General features: G+C 43.0%; 1 protein-coding gene across 14 annotated transcripts in view; it reads left to right on the forward strand.

The window, feature by feature from the left end:
- Positions 1-20,487, forward strand: part of NRCAM (neuronal cell adhesion molecule) — a 282,635-nt gene that overhangs the window by 217,678 nt on the left and 44,470 nt on the right. For 11 of the 14 annotated variants that reach the window (XM_078442572.2, XM_078442563.2, XM_078442568.2 and 8 more), the window contains 7 exons: positions 1,366-1,536; positions 2,288-2,344; positions 4,389-4,500; positions 7,415-7,599; positions 9,064-9,195; positions 17,135-17,278; positions 20,335-20,446. In XM_078442572.2, the coding sequence (XP_078298698.1) occupies positions 1,366-1,536; positions 2,288-2,344; positions 4,389-4,500; positions 7,415-7,599; positions 9,064-9,195; positions 17,135-17,278; positions 20,335-20,446 (913 nt within the window). The remainder of the gene's footprint in view (positions 1-1,365; positions 1,537-2,287; positions 2,345-4,388; positions 4,501-7,414; positions 7,600-9,063; positions 9,196-17,134; positions 17,279-20,334; positions 20,447-20,487) is intronic. The other 3 variants (XM_078442567.2, XM_078442570.2, XM_078442571.2) reach the window with 1 other exon arrangement.

Consider the following 20,487-nt stretch of genomic DNA (forward strand, 5'->3'; position numbering starts at 1 on the left):
CAAACCTTTCACCTACTTAGGAAATCTTCCGTGGGGCACCCGAGTGGCTCAGTCAGTTAAGTGTCCGACTCTTGATTTCAGCTCAGGTCATGATCTCACAGCTTGTGAGTTCGAGCCCCACACAGGGCTTTGCACTGACAGCTGGGGGCCTGTTTGGGATTCTTTGTCTCTCTCCCTCTCTCTATCTATTCTTCCCCCACTCGTGCTCTCTCTCTCTCCCTCTCTCAAAAAATAAACTTAAAAAAAAAAAAAAAAAGACGAGACAAGAAAAGAAAATCTTCCCTCAGTGTCTGAGGCTGGACAGTTCCTTAACTGGCCCTGAGGGGAAATAAACTGTTAAGCATGAACCTGGAAAGTCAGAGGGCTGACTTTAATTTTATTTAATCACAGAGCCCCTAGTAAGGGCCCAGTGCGGTCTCAGTACCAGGACAGCAAACTCAGCAGACCGTCTCTGCCCTCCTGCAACCTAAATCCTAGGGCACAAAGACACGCCATAAACTGCACGCAGGGCAAGTAAAATATGTCGCAGGGTAGAAGGTGATGTAACTCCACAAAGAAAAAGTAGCTCAGGTGGGGGTGGGGCGGCCTCTGAGGGGCTCGTCTGCAGTCTGCTGTTAATTGCCCTTGTGCTACCTGATTCTTCAGTGAGGCCACGGGCTCTGACAAGGAGAGAGCCTGGGACGCAGGGTGCCTCTCGTGGGACCTAGCTCACGGTTAGGTGCTCTCACAGTATTTGGTGTCTGACCCGGCAGGTAGAGGCTGCCCAAGTTAACATTCTAACAAGGCTTTTTTTTTTTTTTTTAATGAGAGAGACAGAGTGCGAGTGGGGAGGGGGCAGAGAGAGAGGGAGACACAGAATCCGAGGCAGGTTCCAGGCTCCTGGCTATCAGCACGGAGCCCCGATGTAGGGCTCCAACCCACGAGCATGAGATCATGACCTGAACCGAATTCAGGCACTTAACCCGCTGAGCCACCCACCTTACAAGCTTTTTTAACGCGTTTTCTAAGATATGTGTGTGTATGTGTTTAACATTTAGGGACTGATACAAATATTAGGAGGAGTCCCGCAAACTCTTTTGTAAAGCAGTTTTTGGGTTTACATTTGCTTAATACACATGACTGTGCAATTCTAATCTCCCTGCTGCCCCCGCTGCAGAGAAATTAGGGACTGGCAGGCACAGCTGGAGTTTTAATGTGTCATGCTGTTGTTGTTTTTACCGTTACTTGGTTTTACTTGAAGAGCTTCATAGGGGAAAACGTTCCACTGAGGTTCACCAAACTATTAGTAGATACCTCTGTCTTGGTCGTTGGGAAAGTGGCCACTCTGTGATGGAATGATCTGGATTTCTCTCTGCCTTTCCCCAGCCTTTCAAAGACTTCCACAAAGCGAGAGGGTTTCTCAGGGTCTGAATGGAGACCTTTATTTCTCCAACGTTCTCCCGGAGGATACCCGTGAAGACTATATCTGTTATGCCAGATTTAATCATACTCAAACCATACAGCAGAAGCAGCCTATTTCGGTCAAGGTGATTTCAGGTAAGAGCTCAGCCTCCTGCATCTCTCTTGCAATGATGTTTACAAGTACGCATAAAATACACTATTAAATACTACTGACGTTGAAGTAAACAGCGTCATTGATAAGGAAACTACCCGTGAAGAGTTAGTTACAGAAGTGTTGATATATAAAGAGCACGCATAACCAAAATACTGTATTTTACATTCGTTGTTGTTTCCACGGTAACTTTCTGAATCTACTTGGTATCCTGAGCGTTTGTGTGTGCATTATGCCCCACGATGCCTTTATTTTTAAAAATTTTTTTAAGTTTTTATTTATTTTGAGAGAGAGAGAGAGAGAGAGAGAGAGAGAGAGAGAGAGTGTATACCAGAGGGGGAGGGGCGGAGGAAGGGAGAGAGGGAATCCCAAGCAGCCTAAGTGCTGTCAGCGCAGAGCCCGACACGGGGCTCGAACTCACAAACCCATGAGAGCATGACCCGAGCCGAGATCAAGTGTCGGATGTTTAACCGACTGAGCCACCCAGGCGCCCCATCCACGCTGCCTTTGATTGGCAGTCCTGAGGCTTCAGTTGTGTGTTCCTAGGTTACTGGTTGGGGGGATGGCTGAGTGAATTAATCAGTTAGTCATGTACAATGTAAAAGTCTGTATTTACTTGGTAGGGACGGCACTTGGTCAGAGAGGCTGTCTGTGTTTGCTTTTGTTGCCCGATACTTTTATGTAGTGCCTTCTCCCCTACTTCTTGCATTCTTCATAATATTCTGTTTATTTCAGTGGATGAATTGAATGACACTATAGCTGCTAATTTGAGTGACACTGAGTTTTATAGTGGTGAGTTATGGTGACTGTAACTGATATTTCTCTCCTTCATTGTAGAATTTAGTCCACTAACTTCACCTCCATAGCTGTTTAACCTTATATCTTCGTGAAATTCCTAGTTATGTGTTTAATACCGCTGGAACAAATGTATGTTTTCTGGGAAATTTAGTTATAAGCTTATGTCATGTCACTAAAACATTTTCCACGGTGTATGTATAATAATGAAAGTTATTATCTCTGTTTTTATGTAAAGCACCATTTCACATGATTTGGGGAAAAAAACCATTCATGTATGTTCAGAATTATATTTTTCATTTTGTGTCTTGTTCACAAACTTTTCTCATTAATCAAATAAAGGTGCATTAACCTGCTAGAATACTAACTCATCAAAGTCTTAAAGTAATCGTTAGCAACTAACATTAAGCAGATTTTGATAGTAAATCATCACGCTTTCCATGTGTTTTCACATGACATTATCAACGTCATCTGATCAACAATAGTATTTCTCTTAGTTTGGTTTAAAACCAAGTCACTGTCTCCAGTGGAAATCATCTTTTTAAGAATAGAGCATTTACAATTAAGGTTCTTTTAAAAAGAAAAGAATTTCATTTCCTTAAGGGAAATGTGACTCTCAAATATAGTCTATCCATGAAAATGGTGGTTTCTGGATATGGGTCCTTTTAATTATCTCTAAGGCAGAATTTCTGTTGTATTAACTTTTTACCCTTGAGATATAAAGTAAAAAATATTAAGGTACTATCAATGACCAGAGTAGGCATATCACAACTCCTGCCTTACTATTTCATTTTATCTTATTTTATTTTATTTTATTTTATTTTAATATATTTATGGTAAAGATGGGCCTCAAAACCATCCCCAAAGTGATTTCAGAGACATAAGGTTTCCTCCACAATTTCTAAAGTCCTAGGAAAATTCTAAGTCCTCTCAAATAATACCTTCCTTGGTATTCAGGTTTTTTTTCTTCTGAGAAATGAAAATAATTCACATAAAACGTTTTTTAAGTTTATTTATTTATTATTTGGAGAGAGAAAGTGCAAACCAGGAAGGGGTAGAGAAAGGGAAGGAGAGAGAGAATCCCAAGCAGGCTCCACCCTGTCAGCACAGAGCCCACCGTGGGTCTTGAACTCACAAACCACAAGATCATGACCTGAGCCAAAATCAAGAGTCGAACGCCTAACCAGCTGAGCCACCCAGGCACCCCTCGTATATATTACCTTTCACTCAGATTTTGGGAGCATCAAATAGATAATGCACTTAAATAGTGTTGAAAACTGTAAATGGTTATAGAACCTTAAGATGGTGTAATTCCTACCTTAAGGGTTTCTGAGAGGCCATCAGAAGATAAGGCCACATTTAGGCAAAGTTTCTGTAAAAAGGAAGATGGCCTGACTTGAGCCCTCTTTATTTTTTCATTGATGAAACCAATTGCAATTTATTTGACATTCATTATTCTTAATTTATGGCGCACAATTTGCCAGACCTCTTTCAGTAGGTTTCTTGTTTTGTTTTGTTTTGTTTTCCATAAACCTTTGCAGTTTGTGGGTCTTGACATTTAGACCTCCACCATAGATCTTATCTCCAGGATTAGTCGATGGAATTGACTATGATGTTGTCCCTGACCAAAATCATAGTCACAGTTTTCAGAAAAAATCTAACACCTTCCAGAATATAGTTAATTTTCCCTTTGACCTGAGCACTAATTTTAAGGGGTGGAGAATTTGATAACGTGACTTTCCCCTGTATGTCTGCATTTTGAAAATTTGCCAACCCACCAAAAATTCATGAAAACCTAGCCTAAATTAACAGAACACACAAGAGTAAAATAGTCCTTACTATCCGTGCTTACGTAACCACATTACTTGTGTTCCTCACTGAGTGAGCGATGGCTGTTCGTAAGGCAGAGTGTGGATGTGTAGTTTAACAAATTCCACAGTGTTAAGTGGTTTTGAAAAGGGATTAGAGTCTTAGGCAGTGAACTGTGGTTCTGGAAATACATATTCATAACTTTTAATCCATATGATTTTATTGTTTGCAGCTAAACCAAATAGAGAGAGGCCACCAACCTTTTTAACTCCAGAAGGCAACACCAGTAACAAGGAGGAATTAAGGGGAAATGTCCTTTCGCTAGAATGCATCGCAGAGGGGCTGTGAGTTGACGCTTTCTGTCGTGATGTACATTTCTTGCAAAAACGTAGTAGGTTGGTAGAGAGGCATTAATATCACAGCAAGAGGCATTGTCTTATACGAATCCCATCAAGCATCAAAAAAAATGATAGGTATTTTCAAAATAGGCCATATGAACCTCATATTAGTGAAATAGTCTGTTAATATAATAGTGTTCCCCTTGAAATAAGTATGTGTGATCACCTTACGATTATAACTAGGATATATCGCTTTGCTACTGTTGTGTAACAAACAGCCTCAAACCTTAAAAAGAATAGCTATTTATCATGAGTCCTTTGTCCACAGGTCTTGGGGACATTGTGTAATGGGTGAGATGAGGACATTTTAGGTTGAGCTTGTTCATGCACCTGCTAGGCAGCTCAGCTGTGGGTTCTTAGTTCTGAGGGTCTTCTGGCTGCTAGCAGGACAGCTCTTGGCCATGCGTTTCTCCTGTCCCTCTAGCGGTCTAGCCCTGGCACGTTGTCCTAACAACAGAAGCACACATGGCCTCTTAGGGCCCAGCCTCAGAACTGGCACACTGTCCCTTCCACTCCTTCAAGTCACAGGCCTAGCTTCCTTATGAATGTCTCTCCTCCTCCTCCTCCTCTTCTCCTCTGAATGTCTCCTCCTCCTCAGAGCTGACGCCACCCTCAGAACCCATGTGCCCTTGACAGGAATTCCAGGGAGGTCTTCGCTCAGAGATGAGAACAACAGTTCTGGTAGATACACACAAGAGGCAAGTTTCTACCTGGTTCCCTCGTAGGCCTGGCACAGAGCAGGTCCTGTTGATACGGGCACATGTGCTGGGAACATTGAACGGAATCTCAGAAACATCCTTGTGATGACATGTTCCGATCTGTGCTGTCCTTGATGCTGGTCACCCAGCATTCTCAAGTTCCTTCCCAGAATGGGTCTCCAGGAAATGGCTTCACTGCTCACTGTGGGAGACACAGGGAGGCCTCTGCTGGTCATGTCAGGAAATCGCAACACACACTTCTCAGTTCCTCCCGTACCTGAAAGCTACCAACCCCTTTTAAAGATCTAAAATATATATCTTGCCCACCAGAATTAAAAAACAAACAAACAAAAAAACTTTGGAATTTTCATCATCATGGTGTTAGTAAGTGGTTTACTCTACAAAATCTTAACTTTTGGGAGTAGGTATACCCATTCTCACAATTTTGGGATTCTCCTTCCCACAAATGGTCTTTTATGTAAAAACTAAAATATGATTGATATTTGGAAATTGCATCGAACTTCCAAAAGAATTTTTTTAAAACCTTGGAATTTTGTAAAACTAAGAGTGGGGCTCTCTTCATTTATAAGCCAATAGCTGTAGGACTCAGAATCAAAATACTTCTCTTTCGTAACAACTGCCCACTGGGTAGTAAGGAAGCCTCCAGAACAATTCATGACTTCGTTTGATGTCATGCTTCTATCTCTGTCACCCTCTCGCCTTCAGATCGTATGAGATACAGATTATCTGACTACAAAGAAACACCAGAATATGCTATCAGATAGCACATCTTCATATATATATATACACATACATATATATATATATATATGTACATATACATATATATATATATGTATGTGTATATATATATGAATCTTTAGCTTTTCAAATGATTTTACATTTTATACCTCTTTTTATATTCACAGCATGTTTTATTTTAGAAGCTATTTCATCAAATACATGTTCAATTATTTATATTCAACTATGCAAACCAAAAACAATTCTCTAATCAATTAATCCCACTTGAATTTCTAATGGACAAATATTATGATCTCCCTGAGGGCCTAGACCTTTTTTTTTTTTTTTTTGTCTTTATCTTCCCAGCACTCAACTTAGTGCTTGGTCTGTAGTCCAGTGCTTAGTAAATGTTTGTGTCCAGTGGATTTTTATTTTACCCTTGTGGAAATCTTGTAAAATCACTAGGTCAAAATTCTTCCATTTGATGGGGATATAGGTATAAAAGTTCATGGGCACAAATAGGTATGTCAGCTCTTTCTCTGCATTTTTTTAATGTTTATTTATTTTTGAGAGAGAGAGAGAGAGAGAGAGAGAGAGAGAGAGAGAGTATGAGTGGGGGAGGGGCAGAGAGAGAGGGAGACACAAATCTGAAGCAGGCTCCAGGCTCTGAGGTGTCAACACAGAGTCCGACGTGGGGCTCGAACCCAAAAACCATGAGAACATGACCTGAGCCACCCAGACGTCCTCTTTCTCTGCGTGTTTAGCTCTAGCTGATAAAAAAAAAGAAAACCTCGGTATCATTAATTTCGTAGTAACACTTTTGATTGATCCTTCATATAAAATTTTCCAAGAGTGCCTCATGGATCAGAGCTTTGCAGAAAATAATTAGGTCCCTTCAGTGAAGTCACTTATGCCAGCACATTCATGGAATAAGGGAAGTCAAAATTTGTGGTGCACCATGAATTAGCATGGGGCTGCTTGTGTGAAAAGGTAGCTTATGGACTCCAATACAAGGTTTTGAGCATTATTTTTTCAATGTTTATTTATTTATTGAGAGCGAGAGCAGGCAAGCCAGGGAGGGGCAGAGAGAGGGAGACAGAATCCCAAGCAGGCTCTGTGCTGTCAGCCCAGAGCCCAACGTGGGACTTGAACTGACAGAACTGTGAGATGCTGACCTGGGCCAAGATTAAGAATCAGGAATTGGATGCCTAACAGACTGAGCCACCCGGGTGCCACCCCACCCCCCACCACCTCCACCGGGGAGTGGGGGGGAATTATTTATAACAGTGTGATGCTAGTTACAGTGTCTTTATATTTCTCATGATCTTTATACAAACAGTTTGTTACAAACTTGCATGAAAATTCACCCTCAGAAGCAATTAGGTGAACTTCTCTGTTGTAACATTTATTTATTTTCTCAGGCCTACCCCGGTTATTTACTGGATAAAAGAGGATGGCACGCTACCCACCAACCGGACATTTTATAGGAACTTTAAGAAAACTCTGCAGATTATTCAGGTTTCAGAAGCAGACTCCGGAAATTACCAGTGTATAGCCAAAAATGCATTAGGAGCAATCCATCATACCATTTCTGTCACGGTCAAAGGTATATAATTGTTTCAGATGTGTTTCTCTTGCCTTCATGAGAACTGGTAAATCTTCAGTTAAATATGCTTCTGATTATATTCTTCAGTAGTAATAAGTGTAAATTTATGTGAACATTCCCAATACCTTGACACTCTTCACATTACTATTTATAATGCATCTCAAGCCGGTTAAAAATTCTCTTCCTCAAATCTTCCTCACAGAAGAATTCTGCTTCATAACTGTAGAAAGAATGAGGGAAATCGAAAATCGCCATTAAAATCCCACGGTTATAACTGCTGCAGGCAAGAGCCAGTAATGAAAGCTGAGATTAGTGGATAAAACTTGAAGGAGAAATAGGGTGTCTGCATAGCCTCAAAGTGTTTCTTCTCACACACACCCCCAAAACTTAATTACGGAGGGGGGTTTAACACATGTCCACAAATTCTTTAGCATTCCTTTGGGTAGGAGATGGAACTGAATTTCCCTGCCCTTGAGTGGGGGCTGAACTTAGTGACTCACTTTTAATAAATAGATTATGGAAAGCAGGTGGATAGTCACTTTCAGAGGAGACACGTGACAGACATGGCCTCAACCAAGTAAGCCAGGTTAACATAAGCCGTGATAAGTCATGTTGGTGTCATGTATTCCCTGAAAGATGGATGCAGTAAGAAGGGTCCATCACCCCAAACCTCAGTGTAGAGAAAACGTCAGACAAACCCAAGTTGAAAGACATTCTACAAAACAACTGATCGGCAGTACTCTTTAAAAGTATCAAGGTCATGAAAGACCAGGAAAGGCCAAGAAACTGGCAGATGGGAAGAGACTGGTAAGGAGACAGGATAAGTAAACACAATGTGGCGTCCAGGACAGGGTCCTGAGACAGAAACGAGGCATTGGTAGACGAACTGGAGAAATCCTAATAGACGGTGTAGTTTAGCTAATAGTATTGTACCGATGTTAATTTCTTGTGTTGATAATTGGACCATGGTTACGTAAGACCTCGCTAGAGAAAGCTGGGTGAAGGGCTCACGGGGCACTCTATACTGGCTTTGTGACTTCTCGAAAGTGGGAAGTCTTTTGAATTGCTTCCTGGTTTTATAATTAGGTGTATTCTGCAGGACTCAGAACTTAAATTCATGCTTCTCAACCCGTCTCTGTACTGTAAATTGCTCTGCCTCTTTTGTGAAATCTGTTACCTCTTTCATGCCTGATGAATTTAACGTAAAACGAGATGACATTTGTAGCACAAGGGTCTAGAAACAATACACAGTCGTCTGTGAACCTCTTTAAACATTCTTTTGAAAATCTCAAGTGTTCTTTGGGACATCGCTTACAAGTCTACCCACTCTTAAGCAAATGAAGCTAATAGATGTTTTGCAAAATACTTATTCTTTATTATTAAGATAGTTCGACATACTAAATTTGCTAGAATACTTGCATGATTGAAAGTTTTGTGGGTTTTTTTTTTCTTTCCTTAATAAAGCGGCTCCATACTGGATCCTGGCACCTCAAAATCTTGTACTGTCCCCGGGAGAGGATGGGACGCTGATCTGCAGAGCTAACGGCAACCCCAAGCCCAGGATCAGCTGGTTATCGAATGGCGTCCCAATAGAAAGTAAGTTTCCTCGCCTGGCTCTGGTTGTAGTCTCAGCGGGGAACACAGTGGGAGGATGAAATACCGGTGGTTAAGGAAGGAAGCCGTGTGCAGTTAAAAAAGAGGCACCAAATTACCTTTAGATGCTTATTTTATGACCTTCGGGTACTCCTTAGGACCAAATAGTCTGTGCTCTTAACGTGATGCTGTGTGCTGATTGGGACTTGGCAATATTCGCCGTGTTCTACGTGGGCCCTAAGAAGAATGACAGGATCAGAAATAAACAGGACTGAAAAGTTCAGATTATCTTTTTCGTTCAAAATGTCAAGTGGCTCAAGGAAATGTTGTAGGAGTCCAGGGAGATGCGGGGAAGGCTAGGGATAGAGCCGGGGAATGTGGTGAGAAGAAGAAACACAGCTGTTGTCATTTAAAGAGTTCTCATTCCTAAGCATAGCCAGGATGTTCCTAAGTTCTGTGGTCTTCAGAGGCTGTCCTGTTTAGAGCCCTTCAAAGAACAGGTCCCCCGACCATGGTTGTATGCTGGACACTCCATCTTTGCTAAGTTTTCCCTCCCCAAGTATGCAGAGGTCACCTCGAGCAATACTGGCTGCTGTGTGCCACCTCATGAGCCACCTTTCCTGGACCGCTCCCGGCTTGCTCGCTCTCAAGCCAGCTTCCCCAGCCTGCCGCCGTGCCGCCCAGAACAGTCCCCCAGGGTGTGGCCACAGTCCTGTCCTCTGATCTTCTAGCACAGCAAAGGCCAGTTTTATAAAACCTGGTTAAAGGCTTGAAGATGAGAGAAGGCTTGAGGGTTATGGCAAAGAAAAAACAAACAAACAAACAAACTTAAAATGAATATTGTATCTCCTTGCTCACAGATTCCTAAGTCACAGCCATCCACAGAGATCCCACTCGGTCTTCTTTTTTCCCCCAACCTCAGGCAGCAGTGGGTGGTGACTACACATTTTCCCCTTCTTGGAGTTCATACCTTCTCTTACACCCAGAGAGAGAGAGAGAGAGAGAGAGACAATCAGCTTTTGTTTAAAACCCAGACTCAAGATCACCCTCCTAGCCAATAGTATAATAATCTGCAAAGATATTCTTAAGTTTATTTTTATTTATTTTGAGAGAGAGAGCAGGAAAGTGCAAGAGGGGCAGAGGGAGAGGGAGAGACAGAATCCCAAGCAGGCTCCAAGGCAGGGCTCGAACTCATGAACCATGAGATCATGCCCTGAGCTGAAACCAAGAGTCAGATGCTTAACCGACTGAGCCACCCAGGCACCCATGCAACGATATTCTTGAGTCACAATGAAGACAACCTTCAGGCTTATGAAGTAGAACACCTTTGCTCCTCATTACCTCTGAGCCAGAATCAAAAATTTGTTCTACTTTTACTTGACCAAAAGGTCCATTAAACTGCCTTTCCTGAAACAGTCTTCACCCTGCGATGGATCTGAGAGCTACCAGCAGTATTAAATGGCTTAGTCCCCATTTCTCACTCACAGGGTCTTACAACTGTGGGTCTAAACCAAGTAAGAGCTCCCCATTCCATGCTGTTTATTAGGAATTTGTGTCACACTACACAGCACTTATCAGATACTCTAAAACAGACAGTCTGTGGTTACTGTAAAAGGAAGTATGTTCCAGGAAGAACACAGATTCTAAAGAGGCCAGGGGCTGGGGCTTGGATATTTCCACTCCCAGTTTTAACCACGATCAGGATCAGGAAGAAGTGCAGAGAGTACCTTGTGGTTGTGCATTGGGAAGCTGTTGCCAGGAGAGAAAACAGAGACGGTAGGCATACAGCCCAGACCTAAAGAAGAAGTTTTATGGTGCGGTATCTGATTTGCTCAGGAATGCATAAACAGTGGCAAGAAAGGACGGGGCGTGCTCCGTACTGTGACGGCACATCGTGCAGCTAGGGGGTTCTGTGCCCTTTACGAAAGGTTAACTGCACACCTGAGATCTGACCTCAGGGGGACTGACAAGTGGCGAGGGCTGTGCATCTCACCCCCCGGCGGAAAAACCAGGGAGCTAGGGAAGGTTGGAAAGATAAACCCCTTCCTGATCCATGGTTCATAGTCCGTCCAAACCTGGCACAGGCAGCATCTCTCGGGGAGCCTTGTGGCTCCAGTTGTACTAAAGGCTTTGAAATTCACTCGTAGACACCCCTTTAAATGAGCTATCTGCGGGGAGCAGCAGTTGGGAAAGGCCTGCCTGGGGAGGGGAGGCGCAGGACGGCGGCCCTGAGATATAAGTTAGGCCCTCTAGAACCCCAGACCATCTGATTAGGTCCCGAGCAGAAAGAGTTAGAACAGAATCTCCCAAATCAGGTTCCAAATTAGTTCATTTCTTCCATCCTGAAAGTATGCATCAAGTCCCCACTGGAAGGACAGCAAGGAGCTGAGCAAAGTTAGGATCAAGATTCTATGGTGCCCACAGACCCAGGGTCCCCCGACCTCTGGCGTGCCTCAGAGCAGTCCCTCTGGTCCACAAGCGGGGAGAGACACCATGCAGTGTGGCAGCAAAGCAAGGGCCCTCCCTCGCCCACCAGGCTGCCCTGCAGTGCCGGGAACAGGTGCCATATGCTTATACCAAGGTGATATGAAGTGTCTGAATGGTGGCTCTCTCCACATCTGGTGGCCAGGCTGAAAGTGCATGGGTTACTGTGTGGAATCTCATTGTTGAAAGGTGATGGCCTGAGGCACCTGGTGGGGACCCTCATAGCTCTCTGCACAATGATACTACAGGGCCCCCTTGTTCCCTACTAGCCCCTGGCAACTGATCCATCTCCCAGTTCTGCTGAGTCTTGCATAGCTAAGTTCAAAGCGAACCCTACCGTGTCTCCACCTTGTGTTGCCCTCCCCTGATCCAACAGAAGGAGTATGTGAGGAAGAAAACTGTCAAACAGTCGGTAGAAGTTTGAGGAGTTTTGTGCCTCTGCCCTTTCTATCCTGGTTGATAATTAGCCCATGAATCTGGAGGCCCGTAAACAGAATTGCCTTTGAGGTTTGGGAGCCATTCAGGACATGGGAGACGGGCTTCTTTCTCATCTGCAGCTTGTTGAGCTGTGCACCTGTAGATGCTTCCGGCAACGAGGGAGCAGTGGTGGGAGGGGGAGGGGTGGCAGAGAGGCAGGGTTGGCAAGGGAGAGCAGTCTGCTGCGGTATACAGAGGTACAGAGTGGGCCTGGTGAGGATTCCTGACCTTCAAGGGGGCCTAGAATAGACCCCAGACGTTAAATGGGAACATAGGCCATCTGGCAACAACACCCTTCCACCTGAGAAGCTGCGGAAACCTTGCGGGGGTGGGGGTGGGAGGAGCAGGCAGCTGCTGAGGGTGAGGGTCAGGGAACGGCCGTGTCTCTGCAGCATCATGCAAAGAGCTGTGCAGTGTCCCCGCCAGGTGCGACACAACAGGGGACCACACTACCAGACACACTGCCTCCCCACTCCTGACTGTGGACAGTCACCTAAGGACAGTGATATCTCCTAGCTCAGCAGGCCCTGGCTGCCAAGGGCACATAGACCCTACAGAAGGAGAATCAGCATCACGGAGAGGGAGGCGTAAGACTAGGGCTCTGTTAACAGAGTACTGCGTTATCGATTTGTGACTGCATTTCAGAACTGGAACCACTGTCCTAGAAAACTGGAAGAATGAACTCAGAAAAGTGTCTGGGGTCTAATCGCAAACTCTTCCAAAGCTCTGTCCTCCCAGGACTGGCCAGGTTGCTTTAAATGTTCCTTGAAGCAAAAAACAAGACCAGACTAAGTATGGAATTTGCCTAAAACTACCTAAAATATTTTTTTTAAACAATCTACAGAAGTCAGAGCAAAGAACACAGATGTACAGAGCTGGCACCGGAAGAGATCTTTGATTTTATTGTGTGACCTGCGGTGTGTGGGAGGGTGTGAAAGAAGCACCCGGAACCAGGAAGATGACGTCCAAGGCCAAGGCCATGGACGATGTGAACCTGTCCCTGTCTTAAGAGTCAGCAGATGAGCCTAAAACATGTAGATCTTTAATCGTCCCCTATTTGAATAGTGGAACAGCTCAGAATCTTCCAGGTGGAGCACTTACAAGATCTCACCATCATTGTTAAAAGGTCCCTTTTCTCTAAGGGATGAGGAGGGGAAGGAATGAAAAGAATGAGAGTAGACAGGTCTCCTGTGGCCACACTTCTGTCTTTGGCTGACATCAGACGGAGATTGAAAGCCAGGAGCACAGGAGAAGCTGCCAGGGGCATGGAGGCCTGGTCCAGGCTGGTCCCCAGATTCCACCAAGGCGTCTCCCTTCTCCCTTTTCTCCAAAGTAAAGGGCTCAGTTGGCATTCCCTTCTGGGGGATGGAGTAAGCAGACGAAGGAAAATCTCCATCATGGCCAAATGTTCAGATTTCAAGGAGATGTTTATAAAGTAGACGGACTCAGAAAATCTGAGCCTTCATCTCATGCTAAACCACCAGGTGCTCCAGTCTCTAATTTCTCTTCTCCAAAGTGCACGTACTTTCTAGTTAATCCACTGCATAAAGTTCTTTTTGAAATAAAATGATGCAATAGACACAAAACTATCTGTTAAATTGATAGTGCTCTCTACACATATGAGGTGGCAATAATTATCATTCTCATTATGTAACTGCTGGAAGCATTTCTAGTTTGGCCAGCTGTGTCAGGACAGTTGGAATAAAGGAATGTTGGGGCACCTGGGTGGCTCAGTCGGTTAAGCGGCTGACTTCAGCTCAGGTCATGGTTTCGCGGTCTGTGAGTTTGAGCCCCTCGTCGGGCTCTGTGCTGACAGCTCAGAGCCTGGAGCCTGTTTCAGATTCTGTGTCTCCCTCTCTCTGACCCTCCCCCATTCATGCTCTGTCTCCCTCTGTCTCAAAAATAAATAAACGATAAAAAAAAATTTTTAAAAAAGGAATGTATTGTTGGAAAGATATCAGCCCAGTTCTGAACCTTATCTTCGGGGCTCTAAATTGTACATGATGCCTCTATGCTCAAATTTCTTTCTTTGTTGTTCATTGATAGCAAAAGAAGTTGCTTATTCCCAGAATTAATCGTTATTCCTTTGGATAACTGGGGTTTGGTTGCTGGAGAGTTACTCCTATCCAGTAGCCAGCACAGAGAATCCAAGGGCTTCCAATATCTCTACACTAGCAATTTTCTTCTTTATCCAGTACCGACTGAGCCTCCATATGTCACCGCGACAGTTCCCGGGTTTGTTTGTGTTTGTTTAGTTAAAGTACTTAAGGAAAATGTAGCCCAAATCCCCGTGGCGAGATATTAGCTTATTCCCTACTCTTACCTAAAGGATTTATTTTATTCCTAAACACCTTGCCAAAAAATAAATATTTGAAGACTGCTCCATTAAGCAGCAACAAGGCAGGTACAGTCAGATGCCTTTCAGGTAAAGAGTAGCATGGAGATGAGTTGACAGCAAATTAAAATGCAAGGGCGGGCTACAAAAACGCTTTTTAAAATGGTTTATGTCGTGATTCATGAGTTCCCACTGAGGGAAGATTGTCCTCCTGGCTTCATTAGTTGAGCTGGTCTTCCGAGTTTGTGGTGATATATTTTTATTATAGTTTAAAAAAAACAAACCATAACATAAAATTTACCATCTTAATCATTTCTAAGTCTACAGTTCAGCAGTGTTAAGTATATTCATATTACTGTTGAATAGACAGACCTCAAGAACTTTCTCATCTTGCAAACCTGGAGCTCTATGCCCATTAAACATCACATGGTGGTGTAACTTTTAAGAGGTCCATACACTCAAGGAACGTGAAGAGCTCTCCTCACATATCCAGAGAGATTCAGGCCAGGGCTCTGCCTGAGCATCATCGCTGTCTGAAATGCCCAGACACTACTCAACCGGGCCCCCTGCTGCCTACAATGTCCGCCGAGGTGCCGTCAGAATGGTGGGCACTGAGAGCCCCCCAGAGTGGCCCAACACTGAGTGCCCAAGTGCTGGGTCCAAAACTTCTGAGCATAGCTGACAAAGAAAGAGATCCTAGAAACCCTGCTCTGTTCCAAAAGCTTTGCGTGGATGGATGTCACTGAGAGTGGGTGAGTCAGAAAGGCCCCGGTGATACTAGACTTGGGGTCTGGGACAAGTATACCCTTGGTGGCCCCGGGGTATACTGCATTCTCAGGGTACCTGGCTGCCTGCCACAGCCATAGTTTGCTTCCTAGGCCAGTGTGACATTTCTGTCCTCTGCTGTCATGTATTGATGCAGTCTTTACCCTGTTAGAGGGATTAGAACTTGTATTTATCTTCTGGTTGGAAGAGCATGTTTCTTAAGGCAATTTTGAAATATTCAGAGTCATAAGCAGCAGAAAGGAGCTAAGAAACCAACTCAAAGGATCCAGGCATCCCCCATCACTAGTGAGTTAACTGGAGTATCTAAGGTGATTTTACAAATTAGCTATTAGTTGTGATGGGAGTGTTGAACAACCACATACAGAACGGTCTGACGGTAAATTTTCTGTGGTTTGAAGCCACTAATTTTGTAACTTGCTACAGCAGCCATGGTGGAAAACAAACACAGCATGCGTGAGAACACTACTCTAGATCCACATACTGAAACAAGGATGAGTAACTATAGTTCTGTTTATTTGTCTGAAAGTGAGTTAATAAACCACCGATGAACCAAACATTTGAGACTTACACGGAATCAAAGTGTCCAAATGCGATGATAAGTATGTCTTAGACGCGCATCTTCTTTTCTGTCATCAAAGAGAAAAAAAAAATGGTGTTTGGAATGGAAGCAAAGTCTTCTTTCTTAAGTGGGTCAAGTTGCAAGAACGGCTTTTGGAGAAAGAGTGCTGTCACTGAGTGTTGATTTGGATCAGTGTGCTGAGGCCGGTACCTGTCAACCCTTTCAGTGTGCTTTTAACGCGGTGTAAGGTCACAGCCTAAGGTTCAGCACTCGCAGAAGGGCATTTATCTCCAGGAGCACCACACTTCGACGTTGCTAGGCATGGCCTGGACTAAATTCTCACCTATTATGGTACTCTCATTCCACTGCAGTAAGGATCAGTCCTGGTCCTGACTTTGGTTTTTTGGTTTCTAGGTTTTTTGGTTTTTTTTTTTTGGTTTTGGTTTTTGGGTTTTTTTGTTTTTTAACATACTTGAGAGGTTTAGCTAAAAAACACTCTCTTTAAGAGAAGTTTCGCATAATCTGTTTCGGCCTCAGGAATTTCCGATTCAGGAAAAGAAATGTTTGCACGTTTGATTATTGGCCCTGTATATTTATGTATGTACCTATAAATAAATAGGTATTCATTTATATTTTAGGTATTTATTTATTTATATATAAATATAAATAATATATATAATATTTCTATGTATAATATAATAATAATATATAATATATATTTAAATAATATATATAATATATAATGTAATATATAGAATATATAATATAATATAATATATATATAATATATAATATATAACATTTATATTTATAGGTATTTATTTATTATTTATCTATTTATGTCAACGAGAGGCTCATAAAAGACACAGGTTTGGATGGGCTAGAGGGTTTCTGTATTTTCAATGAGCGTTTGCTGTCTCCTCTCGATAAATTAACTCACTTCTTCGTAAAGAACCACAGTTTCTTTGTGAAAAGGCAACGCCTTCCTGAATTTGTATTGCTGTTTTCACCTAACTTGTGCTTCCCCCCACTGCCGGATCTCTCAAAAATGATATTCAGTTTTACGGACTGAATCCACTCAGGACTAAATGAGTATTGAGCATAACCCTATGCTGACATGTGATAACTAAAATCTGAGGAGGGAAAATGATGGTTTCTGCCTGGGTTCTCAGTCTCCTCCTCCTTACTGCACATACCTAGATTCGTGTGTGTTTCTGTCGTACTTACCATAATGCAGACCTCAAACTGCACATCTTTTAAGCAAAGAGGAATAAATAACGTGCTTTTGTTTTTACACCCAGTTGCCCCTAATGACCCCAGCAGAAAAATCGATGGCGATACCATTATTTTTTCGAATGTTCAAGAAAGATCAAGTGCCGTGTATCAGTGCAATGCCTCTAACGAATACGGATATTTACTGGCAAACGCATTTGTAAATGTGCTGGGTAAGCGCTCCCTTGATTACAGAAATGACAAGTTCAGTGAATGACTGCTGTAGTCTTCCATTCGTTCAGCAAAAATATACTGAGTACCTACCATGTGCAACACACAGAGGACTGAGAGCTAGATGGGGTATATGAAGGTGGATAAGATACAGACCTTGCCACGAAGGCTATTATACTCTGGCCTTGATGTTCTTTCATAAGACAGTTCTTTTTTTTTTTATATATCTATTTATTTATTTTTGAGAGACAGAGCAGGGAGGGAAACAAAGAATCCCAAGCAAGCTTCACGTTGTCAGCGCAGAGCTCGACGCAGGACTCGAACCCACGAACCTTGAGATCATGACCTGAGCCGAAACTAAGAGGTGGCCGCTTAACCAACTGAGCTTCCCAGGCACTCCTATAACACAGTTCTTATAGTGTCCAATTATTCATTGGATAGGGGCGCCTGGGTGGCTCAGTCGGTTAAGCGTCCGACTTTGCCTCAGGTCATGATTGCACAGTCCGTGAGTTCGAGCCCTGCATCAGGCTCTGTGCTGACAGCTTAGAGCCTGGAGCCTGCTTCGGATTCTGTGTCTCCCTCTCTCTCTGACCCTCTCGCCTTCATGCTCTGTCTCTCTCTGTCTCAAAAATAAATAATAAATATTAAAACAATTTAAAAAATATATTGATTGGATAATTAACCAGATAGTCAGGCAGCTCCATTCCCAGTCAAATGCTCCAAAGGAAAATAGCATTCATCTGCTTTTAGTAACAGGATGTTCCTGCTGTTCCATCTTTAGGAACTGGGAAGTTCAATAACAATTTCATGATTCTGATTTTTAAAAAATAAATCATTAATCATAATGTTTGGCCTTTGTCCTAATCACAGATGTACATTTATTCACCAATTCTTAGCAATATGTTTAGAAAACTATGATACACTGAAACATCTTCCGAAATGGTTGGTGTTTTGTTTTGTTTGAGTGTCATCGACACACAATGTTACATGAATTTCAGGTGTACAACTTAGTGATTTGACAAGTTTATACTTGTTTATACTTCATGCTTCTATTCACCACAAACGTAGCTACCATCTGTCCTGACACTTTGCTGTTAATATCATTGATTTTGCTCCTTATGCTCGGCTTTTTATTCATGTGACTTACCCATTCCATAACTGGAGGCCCACATCTCCCTCTCCCCTTCCCCCATTTTGCCCGGCTCCCTACCCCCATCCCCATCAGCAACCATCAGCTCTCTCTAGTTAACAGTTCTGATCCTGTTTTTTGTTTGTTGATTCTTTTTTTTTTTTTTTTTTTTTAGATTCCACTTATGAATGAAATCATATGGTATTTGTCTTTCTCGGTCTGATTTATTTCACTTATCATAATACCATCTTGGTTTATCCATGTTGTCTGAAATAGCACGATCTCATCCTTTTTATGGCTGTGTAATACTCCACACACACACATACATATATACACACACACACACACACTTTTACTTTATTCATTTGTCTATTCATGGACACTTAGGTTGCTTCCATGTCTTTTTTTTTAATGTTTATTTCTTTTTGAGAGAGAGAGAGAGAGACAGAGTATGAGCGGGAGAGGGCCAGAGAGAGAGGGAGACACAGAATCCGAAGCAGGCTCCAGGCTCTGAGCTGTCAGCACAGAGGTCCAAACTCACAAGCCATGAAATCGTGACCTGAGCTGAAGTTGGATACTTAATCGACTGAGCCACCCCGGCACCCCACCATGTCTTGGCCATTGTAAGCAGTGCCGCGATAAATATAGGGTGTATGTATCTTTTCGAGCTAGCGTTGTTGTTTTCCTTGGGTGAATACCCAATAGTGGAATTACTGGATCATATGGTATTTCTATTTTTAGTTTTTTGAGGACCCTCCATACTGTTTTCCGGAGTGGCTGTACCAGTTTGCATTCCCACCAGCAGTGCACGAGGGTTCCTTTTTCTGTGCATCCTCTCTGACATGTGTTGTTTCTTGTCTTCTTGATTTTAGCCACCCTGACAGGGTATGAGGTGGTATCTCATTGTGGTTTTGATTTCCCTCATGAGGAGTGACACTGAGCACCTTTTCAAGGGTCTGTTGGCCATTCGTGTGTCTTCTTTTTTACAAGGCACTGGACACAAATTGCCTTTACAATTTTCAATCACTTTATGTTCTCATTTCTGTTGCAGTGTGAGCCCCGGGGCTTCTGCCTGGCTTTTTAATCCCTCCTCCAAGGATGATCATTGGGTGCATCATCCACCCCCCCCACTATCCCCCTGACCCCCCAGCCCAGCTCCCTAATTCCAAATTTGATTGTGCTGCATGAAATGGTTGGTTTATGTGATCATGATATTTCTCATGCTGGACAAAAACTACCAAGACATCAAGTTTGTTAAAAAATTTATGTGAGGATTGTTTTCACAGTGCCAGAAATTATACATCAACTCTTTAAGTGTAGTAGGCTCCCTTTCAAATGAAATTAAAGTCAGGAAGCCAAGCAGGACTTGGTATTTGTCCTTCATGCTTGAAACGAAGGGCAGGAAATCACACACAGAGCTGAGCACAGTTACAATGTTGGTGGATGTTTAGGAGGAAGCTTGGATTTCTGGTTCTGTGTTTCGGTCACCCACACTTCGCTCTTTTCTGCCGCCTTGTCTGCTCACCACCACCCCTACCCATTCATTCTCGTTCTAACCCTGAGGTTAGGATGGGCCCATCAGCTAACAAAGATGTACTTGACTGCTATTTTTGTGCCAGATACTGACCTAGTTTCTGGGGAGAAAACAATAAAAGTCCCATTCCCTGCCCGTAAGGGACTCACAGTACAGTAGGAGATAGAGATAAATAGATCATTCAAATACTGTGCCTGAGAAAGACATGTGACAAGGGGTAGGAGAAAATGTGCATTTCTCCACCTTGACCGGTGGTGTCCTGCTAGAGAATGTTCAGGAAGAGGCATACTGGTAATGCTTTACTATAAGCTTGCAATACAATACAAATACATTTAGGCGGGCCGAAATGTTTATTTTATTTTAATATTTACTTTACCTTTTTAAACTGTTTTCAGCTGAGCCACCACGAATCCTTACATCTGCAAATACACTCTATCAGGTCATTGCAAACAGGCCTGCTTTACTAGATTGTGCCTTCTTTGGGTCTCCTCTTCCTACCATTGAGTGGTAAGTCGTGGCTCTGTTTATTTTTATTTACTTATTTATTT

Source organism: Panthera onca, chromosome A2 (assembly GCF_046562875.1).
Source record: "Panthera onca isolate mPanOnc1 chromosome A2, mPanOnc1 haplotype 2, whole genome shotgun sequence".
In the NCBI taxonomy this organism is placed as follows: Eukaryota; Metazoa; Chordata; class Mammalia; order Carnivora; family Felidae; genus Panthera; species Panthera onca.